We start from the raw sequence: 14,804 nt of genomic DNA on the forward strand, positions 1-14,804 counted from the left end.
CATATACGGTTACTGTATACTGTTACAACAGTCCTTACACACACACACACACACACACACACACAAATGCAAATGGCAATTTCAGACTCTTCCCCTTTGTTTGGCGCCCTCCAGATGTATGTCACACTAGGCAACCACCCTGACCACCCTGGTCGCCTTTTCCTAGAACCAGCCCTGAATATAAACATTACAGCTAAAATGTCTGTTGTATTTAGTGCCTTATCCATATCTGTGGTTAGCACTCTTGATACTCATCCTCATGACAAAAAAGAATACTTTAAAAAGGATGGTCTGAATATTAATAATAGGTTGACCCAGCATATTTGTCTTGGATCAGAGAACAGTGAAACAAGATTTATTAGTCCTGATCAGGTGATTAGCTGCATTTTTAGTTGTCAGGTGTCAGTGGAGCTCACTTCAAGTGTATTTACATTTGACTAATACCTGTATCACATTGATCTTGTGTGCTAGAGAAATCTGTCAGTGCTGTGTGTGAGTGGCAGTAAGTCTAATGTATAATGTTATGTAGAGCACACGGGACAGGGGGGCGGGGGTGTACTTACGTGTGCAGTGCTTGCTGTCCTGGGCCAGCTCGTAGTTATGTCTGCAGCGGCACTGGAACTGTGCAGGGGTCAGCTGAACACACACGTGCTCACAGCCCCCGTTACTGACCGCGCAGGAGTGCACCGCTGGACGGACAGACGGACAGACAGACAAGTGAAAACATGAATGAACAGAACAGGTAGCAGGATAATAGCAGAGACGGGAAAGGCACATACTGTGCAGTAAATAGACAGACTGACACAGACAGGCAGACTAGTAAATAGGCTGAAAAACACAGGCAGACAGACTAGATCGAAAAATAGACCAGTGGAAAACCAGGCCAGCTGGCTATTGTAGACAGATGGACTGAGGAAAAGAAATGAAATATTTAAACATGTTTGCTCTCAGCCTTATGCTCAGTGAAAGCAAGTAAACACACACAACAAAACAGGAAAAGCAAACAAAACTCATGGGTTCCAAGGGTTTCAAGGAAATAAAAAGCACATTTCTAATACATTTTTATATATAATGAATATGTACTGAATTACATATTTAATTTGCTTTGGGAGATTTTCTTTGTACACTTCAGACATGTGCTTTGCCAGAAGTAAATGAATTTCACACATTCCTGATTTATATGTCAAGAAATTTCCAGACGATACTCAGGGTAGGAGTGCTTGTGACCCCTCCCACAGTAATTCTCCCATGAGCATGTTTTGCCGCTTGTTAGGCTGCAGGTGGTTATTTTTCTTGCTGTTACCTATCCATATTCCAGACTCAAATATCTCAGCGCATTATAAGGGTCATTCAGTATCTGACCCTGAAAAGCAGGTATGTGGGATATGCACGGGGCTCTGCCGATGACAGTCATTTGCATGTCCTCTGTGATTGGCTGTGTGGTCAGCCAGCGGTGAACATAGCATGTGGCGTGCACGCAGCCTTCCTGTGTCCGTCCCATTCCAGTCGCCACACCAGGGCTTACTATAGCCTGGACCCGTCATGAGCTGTCATTTTTATTTAAAGAAACAACACGTCACCACTCTTTTCCAAGATTAGGATCAGATGAGCTGGAAAAGTGGTAATAAAATGTGACTTGTCTCACTTCAAATGAGAGGAATTCAAGATTTAAAGAGAACATTACTTTGCATGAGAAGTTGTCAAGATTGTACACATTTTAAATCACATTGAAGGTATTCATGAATGTAGAAAAATGTTGAATATAATTTCAATTTAATCCAAAAGATAATCTGCCAAATAATAACATATATGAATCATAAATATGTAAATACATTTGTCTCACCTCTTTCCCATGAAATAAGATTCTAATATTAAAGTATAAAATATATTTAGAGAAAAGGGGAGCTTTACACCAGTAACAGTATGGTTAACCTGTGCATGCAGTTTGCGTGCACAAACCACAAACGTGACCCATGTCACAAATCACTCAATGGTCACATCTGTCTCCCTGTTCTCATACTGAACTTGATGTGGTTTACTGCAAAGACCCCAATGGCTTAATCCATGTGCTACGGTACGTACAGTATAAGTGTGATGGCGTCAAATCGCCCTGTGACTAAACTTTTCGCATAGTTTCAAGTGTAATCAAGGATTTTCATATGAAATCAATGCAATATGTGTTATGACCACACCCGGCCCCAGGCTTCCAGACCGGCGGTGGAAGAAAGGACGCTGGAGAAGGACCCATTTAAGGTTCGGTAAAGCTGACCCGAGTGACCCGGGCGTGTCTCACCGATGCAGGTGCGGGCGTCGACATGCAGCCGTGACCCCGCGTTGCACTCGCAGCGGTATGAGCCCCTGGTGTTCACACACGTGTGCTGGCAGCCTCCATTGTGGACCTGGCATTCGTCAACATCTGCAGGAGGGGACAGGTGAGGAGAACTGCTGTTAACATGGCTATTGACATGACTTCAGAGGGGGAAAAAAAAGTCATTGGAGCAGAGGACAGCAAAACCTCACATTGTCAGACAGACAGGCAAATACTGGACACCTGGGACTGTCTGTTAAGGTGTGTAGTTACAATTATAAATTAAATGCATAAACTGAATCTATTTTACATTTTAGAACAATAAAAATGTAAAGACCCCCTTTGTTGACTTGGCCCTAATAATAACAAAAACAAAACTAACAAAAAAAGGAAATGCCAGTTATTTAGGTTTCACATTAACAGTGCCTTAAGGTATTGCAAGTAATGTTTAAATTAATTTTTATAGGGAACAAAGAACATATAACTTGAACATAACAATTTACTTACTGAAACTTGCCTGTTAACTTGGACTTGAAAGTTAACTTGACTCGGACTGGAAAGTTAAGACTTGAGACTTATTTGTGACTTGCATAACTGTGACTCAGTCCCATCTATGCTGGCGGTTACTGCTGGCAGAGGTATGCCCCCCTGCCAAGTAGCTTTCTCGTCTGCTTTGCCCCCGGTAATCAAATCCAACATTAATCTCCCAGCAATGTCATATACAGCAAACACTCCACCGAACAGTTGTATTGAAACAATCAATACTTCTAAGAATTTGTTTTCACAATGTTGAATTCGAGAAACAGCACAGTCTTATTCCTGCCTTTCAAGAGATGTCTCTGGTCAGATACAGATTCTCTGTATTAACTAGAGGATCAGCTCCTTTGTTTTTTCTTTCATTTTTCTTATGCAGGAGTCAATATTTAATTAATCAATTCAAGTTGATACTATCACAGTTAATGAATGCTCAAGGCCATGTATCACGACTCATATTCTTCTTGGACACATCTCTTCATGGATGCTTCTGAATGACGGAATTAAGTATATGGAGCTGAGGTTAGTCTATGGAGCTGTGGTTAGTCTATAGAAGGTGGTTATGTTTACTGTGTGGACGTACTCCTACCCCACTTAATACATGGTGATGTCTGTGTCTATGCCTATGTGACATGCCTCACTTACTTGGATTCAGGTGTCGTGCACCCATGGTGGTATCCATTATATCCATGGAAGAAAGTATAGCAGTTGATGTGATGGTATCTAGAACACTAGGTGCTGTCAGTACCTGGAGTCGGACTAAACCTACTCCAGAACCACACGAGAAACACCAACGACTGTCTAACAGTCACTATGACTCCAGCAGTGCCAGGTTCCAGTATTACCAATGAACAATTTGGGAAGAAAACAGCATGACACCATACAGGTGCCATGGGATCCAAATGAGCAGTTTTTACAGTGAGAGGTTACATCAGTGGTAATCAACCCTGTTCCTGGAGATCTACCATCCTGTAGGTTTTCACTCCAAACATAACAAAGCACATTCAACGGCTGAATGTCTGCATTGAGAGGATGGTAGATCTCCAAGAACAGGGTTGGTTACCACTGGGTTACATCAACAACACCTGCCAGTTCCCATCTACCTGGTTTCTGGCACAGCAAAGAAGCTCAGAGTAGAAGAGTTTCAGAGTAGTATCAGCACATTAGGGGGAACTCTCAGAATCTTTCTTTCATTCTCACTTGTATCTCTCATTTTCCAGTGCATTCCAAGGGGCAGAGTGGTTCAGTACTGCCCTATTTCTGAGTTATCAGTCATATTCAGGGTTTAATTTTTTGTCAAGAGAACTCAAATTAAGAATTTCAATGCTGTGTTTTCATAGTGTGGACCTGCTGGAGGATCAACTTTAGAGCAAAAACCAGCAATGAGTCAAACGAACACATATGAAGTAAGTACAGACCTTTGCATCTACATGCATCCTGTTATAGATGCTGAAGGAAGCAATCAGTCCTTTCGAGAGCAGTCACTGTACACCTCAAATAGCCCAACCCCACAGCCACTATGCACCTCTAACCCACAGCATCTGGGTTCCAGCATCTGTCTACAGCCTCCTTGTCTTCAGGTCTCAGGAATGTCTATGCTCAGTGACCCACAGAAGTCATCTCTTCCAGATGCCAAAACCTGTGCTACAATTAACCTTAAATACTTTTGTGAAAGGCAGATTCCAACTTTATGGGTTTGAAAAAAGCCTGAAAATGGATTGTTTTCTTCAGCTCCACCCCAAAACCACAATTGTGCTGATCACAAACTTCCAATGTTCAGAGGTTATCTCAGTGGCAGAAAAAAACTTTACTGGGCTGTGTTATAAACCAGCAAGATTGTGGATCACCACACCACCACCTTCACCACACTATATAGCCCCTAACAGAAATGACCTCAAATGACCTCAAATACAGGCTGCAGCAGACATCCCAGAAACATAGCAGGTCTGAACACATAGACTCCTGTCTCATGTGTAGTGAACTGGTAATTCCTGGGAATGTGACTGTGAAACCATAGCGATTTCAGGGTCATTGTTGTTGACCCTCATGCAAAGAAATTTTTTTAAAATAAATTTGAAGTGACAAAACAGCCAGGCAGAAATGAAAAGAAACAAATATCTGAGCTAACAGACGGTTATCACAAACGCAAAGACTGAAATGGTTCAACACCAGTAATTTAATGACAGATGCTTTCTGACAGCTTGAATCAGTATGATGCTTGATAGCACTGCCTCGAAGGTAAAGTGGCTTTCATAAAGTTTGTGTGAGGGGCAGAGACTGGTGCAGTAATTACAGGGAGCTACAGTTTCCTGGCTGAACCCTGGACACCACGCAGCCTCGCACTCCTTAGGCTTGGCGCCCACAGGCAAGACGCTACTGGTCAGTGACATCATTAAAAATATCAATCTAGAGTAGCAATGTTCCAAATAATCATCTTGGAGCTATTACTCCCTTTATTAGGAGGATACTCCTATCCTTCCCACACATTCTACAACTTCCAGAGGCTCACAAATCAGGGACAGTTAAAAAGTATGTGCAGCAAACAAAACATTTGACATTTTAACAGCTAAAAATATTCTCTTAATGGGAACCATGCTGACATAAAGATTTAATGTGAAGATTTTATGAGCTTAAGTGCATTTTTTACAAACTGTTTTGGGAACATTCTGCGCATGGTTGTAAATAGCCGCTGAATGACTACATGGCTACTTCCTGGAAGCCATCAGTGTCATACAAAAGGCTGCTGAATGTGTACTGAAGGCACCACATTTACAACAGGAGCGCTGCTTGCTTGGAACAGGATGGGGCCTTCTGTTGTATACTTCTAATGAGGAAATAGTGTGAGTAATGGGCAATGAATGTTAATGGACAAATGGGGATTGTGGATAATGAGAGCAATGGCCATAAGGATGTAATGACAGTATTGGAGGTAATAAGAGTAGTGGGACTTACCCTGACATGTCTTGCCATCCTCCTTCAGCTCCTGGCCACTGGGGCATTTGCAGTAGAAGCTGCCAATGGTGTTGCAGCACAGAGCCTCACAGCCTCCGTTAGTCTCCTCGCACTCGTTCACATCTGAAAAGACAGCGGGGAGAAATCAGCCAGAGAAGCACTGAAACTGCAGCTCAACCGCTGGCCACTGACACTATAGCCACGGACACTCAGAGTAAGTCTCACAAACACTGACACTGTGTGTCGATCAGAGAGCCACTGACATTGAATAAATCTTGAGCGGCATGCTGATCTGCAGACCTCAAGGGAAACCAAACATGGTGAAACCCTCACTGTCATCGCAAACATATTAACTGAGAGAAAGCAGAGCCTGTGTATGACCCTCCTACCCTTCACCAAAAACCCCTAAAAGCTTTATGTTTAACTTAAACATACAGCCTCTCAATCTTACTCTCAATTCACTTATTCACCCCTCGAAAACAGTCTGATCCCTGGGTCAGTGGCAGAGATTATATATCTACTTGCGCTGAAGTTGGAATTCTGAATTCCTGTACTGTAATTCATTGTGGATTATGGATGTCATAATTAGTACTGTGTATGTTTGGGGCTGGTTCTCTCTCGCTCTCTCTCTCTCTCACACACACACACCTTCCAATAAGCTGCTGGCCCTTTGACTAATCTGGGGCCTGTTCCTGTCCTATGGGATGGAAGATAGCTGTGGCAACGATGGAAGATGCAAGATGATCTGTTACCTGTTGAAACTGACACTTGCAACAAGTGTAAATTTGCTCACCAAATGAATAGTTATATAGCAGTCAGCTATGGTTTTAAGATAGGTAGAGTTGGCTGCATAAAAAAAATAGGGTCCATGATAAACACATCACTAAATTAGGACTTATTTATCTTGAACGATGGGCTTTGATTGAGTTGAGGCATCCAATCCTAGTATGATCGTCAGACACTTCTATATTATTTTTACTGAAATACCCAATTCCTAGTTATAATTACCAGTTGGATGTAGACATGAATGCTATTTACTGGTTGGAAGATGGTAATTACGCTAAATGCCATATGACATGAACGCCCCATGAACTCTTGTTCATTGGGGGAAACAAGGGGCCCTCTGGGGTCTCCCGCGTGTGTCAGTTCTGGTGCGGTTTATTTTTCCCCCAGCAAAGTTTCATCGGCGACGGGATTTCGTACGAACTTGAAGCCTCTCACACGTTGCTGAGTTTTGTGCGCAAGATTGAGCACAGCGGGCGGGGTGGTCAAAGGTCAGGGTCTACAGCATGTGAGGTCACGAAGGCCCTGTCCATTCCGATTATAAGGCGAAGGACCGGCCATGGGGACTGGAGTGTGAAGGGCGGAGGTTGAGAGCGATGACAAGAAGACACGCCCCACCACACACGGTGTACTGAGGTTAGACTGCCTAGGACCCCTCTCGAGGGATGATGGCAGCAGCCGCCAACATCGCCACCACCACACCCAACTGTTTCTCAGGCCTTTGCGCAATCAAACTCTTTGGTCAGTCCCACCCCCAAAGTTAGAGTGCGGCTCCTGCGATATACCCTCATTCTTGCATTCTTATATTCTTTGTAGCATGAAGAATTCTGAATGAAGAAGTAAACTTGTACACAGGGGAGGCAGGCTGGCCAAATGCTTTGTTAACAATTATGGTTTATTATGGTATAACTACTCTGTCTCAGCTGCGTTCAGATTCCGTTGAACTTAAGTGGGCTGCTTTATTTATTTATTAAAGTTATTTCACATTTTTCCTCCATCCTGTTTCAAATAAACCATTAACAGACCTCATGAATCTAACTGCAGTAGTTATTGTTTATTGAGAAAGGTGAAAATACATTTTGCTCATTTTCATACATTCAGATAAAGGCTAGATATTGAGATGAGTTTTGCTGCAGGTCCAAATCAGTGTTGCATGTAACTAAGGAGAGATGACCAACGGGCAATGGCACTCTCAGAGTGATGGTCGGGGGGGATAATGAAACCAATTTCAAATTCTTCTAATACATCACATTATTACAGATGGTCTGCATGGTGATGACCCCAGTGACCTCTGAAATCATGAGTGGGTCGCCTGACTGTTTGGAAACGGGCTACACCCACCCCTGACCCCAAGGGGCAGTACTGGGATTTTTCGCTCTGCTCCACTGTAGGTCAGCTTTCATGCCCTACAGTACTTCCCTGATCCTGGTAATCTCAGAGAAACCTATATTTTTCATCTTTGACCTTGAGGGGGAGCTGTAAAAACCTTTAATATAGTGAACTTATTCCAGGTCAGTGATACAGTATCTCCCACCTAAGGCATTGCGCTAGTAATAAAGAGATACAATGAGATGGAGAGGCCCTGGTGTACAGGTGCTCAGACCCAAAGTGACCTTGAAGTTTTGTTCTTTATTCACCTGTTAGAGGTACCTCAGGCACACTGAAATGTAAATCACCATTCCCATTTAATGGTTAATGGTCTGGAATCCCAGTTACAGTCAATAAAGACAATAAATCTCAGATCTGAGCTTGAGAGGAATTTAAGATTATCAACAGAATCTACCTTCAGATCCTTCCAGAATCGTTCAGATTTTCAGTTGATATAAAATGTAATCAGCAAAACAAAATGTAATACTTTATTTCCTTGTGGGTTGATTTTATGATCAAGGTCAAATGCGATCACACTGGAGAAAAAAGGTCAGTCAGAATTCACCGATTGGATATTCAAATGTTTTTTGTCATAAGCTCTACATAAATATTTTACCAGTTATAGTACATGGTCCCAACAAGATTGAGGTACATGGCAGGACAGAGGTTTAATCTCCATAGGTGTGTAGTATGACTTCTGAGATCATCATTACAGTAACACTTCACTGCTGACACTCTGGGCCAAGAAAAATGTGTACGCTATCAGCAGACCACGTGCTGATGCATTAACCCATCACTCACAGAAACCTGTCTTCAGAGCACTGCCCTATCTGTCTGTCTGTCATCTATGGTTAACTAAGCTCACGGCCACACCAGAGGCAGACCTCTTCCTTAGTCCTTGTTTAATTATCTCTGTTGTGGCTACTCTGTAGTCCCTGCAGTAATGATAAGAAATAATCTTTTACAAAAAATGTAACAAATTCCTTTTTTTTTTGTTAAATGTATTGTAATGCATTTTGTTAAATGTATTCTAATGCATTTTTACAAATGATCATCATGAAGTTTATTGCAGCAGTTCAGGTTCAGCATTTTGCTCACAGACAGCAGGGCTTTTTGCCCACTTTGTGCCACAGCACAGTCTTTACTCTAGCCTCTGGACAGTGTGTCAGCATTTAACCGGTTTAGCAGAGGCTGTGCACTAGACTTAGCCTCTATAGTGATAGCCTCAACTCAGTCTCTATTCGGGCCATAGCCCCAGTGTTGTAAGCTGTAGTCCTTTTAGAAAGAAGATTTCCAAAGTCTGACAAATATAAATACTTGCTTTCACCATTTTTAAAAAATCAATGAATCTATGAATTCACTAATATAATCTACTGTGCTCCAGGTCAGCGTCATCCTTAGAGTACACTGAACAGTTTTCTCTGGGGTTCATTGAACTGTTTTCAGAAGAGTAGCTCTCTGTGGATCTGCTCACCTTGGACCTAGGGCACCAAACCCACTTTTGTTACATTCCAATGAAACACGCAACTCTACTATTATACAGGACTCAAATCACTTCTTTAAAATAACTTGAGCAAAAAACTGTGCGTGGGCACCAGAAAGCTGTGAAAACCACAAGTTAACCACGATGTTACATTACAGGCATTCGATGTGTGAAAATTAATGACAGGAGATGAAGAAGTGAACAGAAAAGTTATTTCTAGAAGCTTCAATCACTAATCCTATCCACTTGTGACCAAGGGGCTGTAATTGGTGTGTGTTTCCTTTGCAGCCGTTTAATTGTGGACAGATTTTCACAGGGAGCGGTTCTTTTGGTTCCTTGGAAAATCGGATGTGCCATTTAAAGTATTTCCTCTCAAACATTTAAATGACATGAGTAGGCCTAGAACTGACCCATAAACTGTGGAAAAGGAGCTTTGATAAAGTACTGTACTGGAAAACAGCTCTTAAAATATACTGCAATCACAATGCAGCTGGCTTGGAAGGTAGTCACAAATATATATTTATCTATTCTTAATCCCAAACTAAAGCTACTCCAGGTATACAGATATTCTGAGAGCGGATGGGCCCCTGGTCAAGACATGAGGGGCATGTGCTGGTACTATATCAGTATAATATACCATTTCCAAACTGTTCTCTTGCTACAAAGCTTTACCTCAACCTAGTATGACAAAATATATTTGGTTAATTGTAACATTTATGACAGTATTTAAATTAAACTAATTATTAAAGATACAAAGCAAAGTGAAACTAAGTACTGGATAAGTGAGAAAAAAACTCATTAACGGTTTTCAGGTCTGACTCTTGAAATAAGGAAAACAATAGACAATAGAGTGTTTGTCTAAGAGTTCTCATGTGAAGAGCTTACACAGACAGAATGTGCCCAAATTCCCCACATATTTGTCTTTCAAAACAGCTGTCTTCTGTTCGACTGTTTCGTTTCCCAGGGCATGTGTTGACAAGATGCATGCAGACAAATGACTGATCCCAAAGAGACCCATCAGCAAATCAGCCTTATCATTCACTCAGTCGTCTCTTTTTATGCCATACAACACGCCCTCCCCCTCCCCTTACTACATCAGTGTTTCTAAATACAGTTTTTCCTGCGGGCTATAGAAAATGAATCTACACCCTCTCAACCAATAATGAACTGGTATATATTGTGCTGTGTGTGAACATCATATGTTTGCATTAGATTATCTTAAACTTGTCCCATTTTAACCAGAATTACTTGATAGTCACGTAAGTCAGAGAGAGAAATTTGATGACTGAATCTGCAAAGTAAAGATAATGCAGTCAGTGTCAATCATTCATTTTTTTCATATTAAAAATGCCATATTTGATACCTTTTCATGATGACTTTTTTGTAGAAATATTAATTCAATGTGTTTGCATTCTGTAATTGCTCCTCCATACAGTATACTATTTTCAACCAGTGGTGTGACAATCCTGACAAAAATTTAAATGCAATGATGCACAAACAGGAACTTGCAAGCCGAAGGCGAAAGAGCAAGCACCTAAAATCCAAAAAGCGTCTTTAAAACTAGGTTTGATATGGTGCTCAATGGTTGTCTCTCTGTAGTCATCTTTCTGCAAAATACACTACCTCTGGATTATCTTCTAAGAAAAATAAGGACTCAAACTGCTCCTAGTAATAGCTTAGTTCTGAATGGAACTCTGGTATTTGGAGTGTGAAAATGAACCTTTGTGACCACCTGTCACCAGAAATGTAAACAAATCCACCAAAACTGACAAATTAATGATAAACAATTTAATTGATATCTCTAAAAAGTAGAGTAGCTGAGTAATTAAAAAGGCAAATTAATTAACTGGTACAAACTGGAAAAAAGTATGAGGATGGAGAGTCAGAAAGGGCTAAATGGCTTTTGCCAAAATAGAATAGAATACCAATCAGTTTCATTGTTGTGACATTCTAATAGAGAACAATAAACATGACCTCTGACCGCCCTGCTGTGCCCTGTGTCGACAGACAGAGAAAATGTCTAATGTCAGTTTGACCCCATTGAAAGCATTCTTTATTTGAGGTTTTTTCACATTTTCGTTGTATGGTGTAACAGATGGTGTGTAAACACAAGTACATGCACTTTCGCCATTGGGCATGAACATGTTGAATGTACTTTGGCTGTGAGTTGAATATTTAATCTCACTTTTGCCATGGAGTGTACATATACATTTCAATCTTGCAGTGGTCAAGAGCATAAATGGACCTTTTAATGTTACTTTCTTCATGAGGCATAAATGAATATGGGTCTGGGTGGTTTCTACGATCGATTCAAAGACATGGAGACTGTGGACCTCTGCCCTTGTGATCAATGCTGCAGATAATACAAATCTCTACTTAGACCCCTCAGTTTGACCCCTGACCCTCTACATGAGCAGTGCCCCCGTGGTATTCGTCAGGGCCTGACTGTTTGACCTCTGGCCTTGGGAGATGCCCAGCTAGGGTCTGCCTACCCTGGGTGTGACAGAGAGGTCATGGTGAATTCCAGAAGGTCTCTCTGGTTTTAAACTTTCCCCTCTCCTTAACTGGTCATTGAGTGATCTGGGAAGGAACGTTCCAAAGTCAGTGTATCAGCTACCCGGTTCTAGGTCCTAATATTACTCTGTATCTACAGTGCTTAAAAGAGATGGAATGAGAGATTACATAGTACAGCGTTTTGTTTAACTTATTTTTTTATTTTGTGCATATGAGACCAAATGTTCTATGAACCAGTAGGCTGATGATCCCTTGATCTTAGAAGACAGACCAGCATTTGGAGGGCTGGAATGATAGGGTGGGATCTCCCTTTGGACGCGAAAAATTATATCATTCTCCACTAACACTAAGGTCTTAGATTCTATTAATCTCTCTGGTCAGAAATATTCAGGTAATGAAAGGTTTTCATTTCATTTCCTTGACATTTCCAATGAAGAGATCATGATGCTTTTATCCTACAGGGGACAAACTAGCCTGAAAATTAATGCTATATGTCTTCATGCTATATTAGAATTTTGGTGCTTGTGTTCTGCACCTGGGGTCTGTAAGATGTAATACAAGCTATTTTGACAGATAAGACTTTTTTTCATGAAATAGCACAGAGCAAAAAACTACAGCTGGGAAACATCTCCCACATGATGCATGGTACTCTCTTCATCATAAGACTGTTTAGATAAACAGGGGTGTGTGGAGAATCCCAGGATCACTCATCATACCATGTACATCATGATATCCCAGAAATCTCCACTCCATCTGTCTGCATTGAAATCTCAGAACAGATGAAGGTCTCAGCACCCAAAGGCCAGACCTGAAAAACCAGAAATAAACAAGGTTTCCTGATTTCACATCTCACAGCCACAGCCTCCTTCATCGGATCCCCTGATTTTAGCTACAATCAGCCTCATCCAAGTTCCTAATCTCCACAGGTATAACCAGCTTTATCTAATCTCTTGATCATGACTGTAGCCAACTTAGTCTGATCCACAGATATCCCCATGTACATGTGATATCTCACGCTGACAGCTATACTCAACTTAATCAGATCTCCTAATCTCCACAGATATAACCAGCATCATCTGAGCTCCTGCTATCCACAGACAGACTGCATTTGACTCCAACACATCTAAAATGATCTTGGTCCTATGAGAAGGTAAAGTGTGAGTGATCCGCTTTGGCGTCACTGCAGACTCATGCCACAGTGGTCTCGGATGACAGCTGGTGTTCGGATGGGTGGGCTGCTGGGGGTCTGTATGAAGCGGGTGGATCACCCGCTGGGGTCTGGTTTGCGTGTGACCGCACTCTCAGCAGGTGGACTCTCGGAAAGGTCAAAGGAGCTGTTGGTTTAACAGCAAGGCAGCAGGGTAGAAAAGAGCCCTAATTCCTCACTCCGGGTTCATGTTCTGTGGGCTTTCATCTCATAAAGGAGGGTGTCAGATTCTGCTTGTGTCACCTTCACTGTCAAAGAATGGGCCGTCACTTTGTCTCTGGCTAGCACCATGGCAATTTGACAAGATACAAGATGCAGACAGTATGACCCCTGACCTCTGACCCCGTGACCAGAGGCCTCTGATTTACTGTAGCACCACCCCAGAAGAAACAGGAAGCTGGTTCTAAAATTTCAAAAATGGAGAAATACATTTCCCAGATATTGTTATGCTAAAATGTTTTTCTTGTTTAAAGTCTGCAGTTGAAATCGTATTACAAGAGTTAACTGAGATGTAGTGGATTCTGAAAACACATACCTGGAGTAACGGCGCATTAAATGTTAGAAACTGAAATGCTGAAATCCGATCAGGAATCAAACTTTGATTCAATCAACATTTTGTAACATAACATAGTAATTCTTGAACCTCTCTTTGTTCTCTCATTCCAAAGTGTGAATAAAAATAATTCCTTGATACTATAAATTTACATTCACTTCATACACTGAAATGTGTGTACACTTTAGTCCAAAGGAATTGGCATGCACGTTGAATGACAAACAAATATGCCCAGGTATGCTTGTACTGTAAATAATTCAGTTTTGTGGAAAATTATGTCTGCTGGCTCTTAAAGTTCAATATGCCAGAGGCAAGCACTGAAGGATTCTTTGAGTCTGTTGACACTGTTTTCCCTGTAGATAAACTTCCTGTGATTGATTAGGGCAATTATAGCCATAAATTATGTAAAACATCGAAAGGTCATGTTAAATTGACTCTGCGTGGCCCCTACTGACGTAAATACGTATTCTGGGTTAGAAAATAAATGAACCAGAAGTAACCGTTGTCAACATTTTTTGGATGGCCTGCGAATGAGTTAATGAGACCAAGAGATAAGTGTAGAGAAGGGGAGATAGGGAAGAGAGGTGATGAACAGACAAAAAGAATGGGAAAGATGGGTATGTAGAGGTGTACGCTTCAGAGAGGTATTTAGAACAGGAGATCTGAACCAGAGACTGTTTGCTAATAATGTTTTGCAAACGTCTGTCAGATTAAACTCAAATTCATTTGATACATGTGACCCCCAGAGCGTAATCAGCTGCAAGTTTTCATCGTTGCAGCTGTAAGATGTCTAATGAGGTGAGTCCAAGCGATACACAGCAGGTAGTTTCCACAATTAGGAGAGATTAGGAAGTGCGGGAAAGGCCGACCGGGAGAACACACACAGGGCTGTCGTTGGTATGCTGGTTCAACATGGAGAGACGGACACTGGAGCTCCAGCTCCCAATCATCTCCCGAAAAGGTGAGGGTATTAGGAACGAGGATTTCCTGTTTGTTGCAAAAGCAAAAAAGGGCAAATAGCTGCTCTGTATTACACTCGTTCGGTAACTGGCCTTGTAGATCAGAAGCTGCTGGTTAAATTGCCATGAGGGGCCAGTGTACC

General features: G+C 41.7%; 1 protein-coding gene across 1 annotated transcript in view; it reads right to left on the reverse strand.

Annotated features, from left to right (window-relative positions):
• megf6b (multiple EGF-like-domains 6b) overlaps positions 1-14,804 on the reverse strand; it is a 43,242-nt gene that overhangs the window by 18,229 nt on the left and 10,209 nt on the right. Inside the window, exons 5-7 of the mRNA XM_064306248.1 lie at positions 5,795-5,917; positions 2,294-2,416; positions 564-689 (exon numbers count right to left, since the gene is read on the reverse strand). Of these exons, the coding sequence (XP_064162318.1) occupies positions 564-689; positions 2,294-2,416; positions 5,795-5,917 (372 nt within the window). The remainder of the gene's footprint in view (positions 1-563; positions 690-2,293; positions 2,417-5,794; positions 5,918-14,804) is intronic.

Source organism: Anguilla rostrata, chromosome 13, assembly GCF_018555375.3.
Source record: "Anguilla rostrata isolate EN2019 chromosome 13, ASM1855537v3, whole genome shotgun sequence".
Taxonomy (NCBI): domain Eukaryota; kingdom Metazoa; phylum Chordata; class Actinopteri; order Anguilliformes; family Anguillidae; genus Anguilla; species Anguilla rostrata.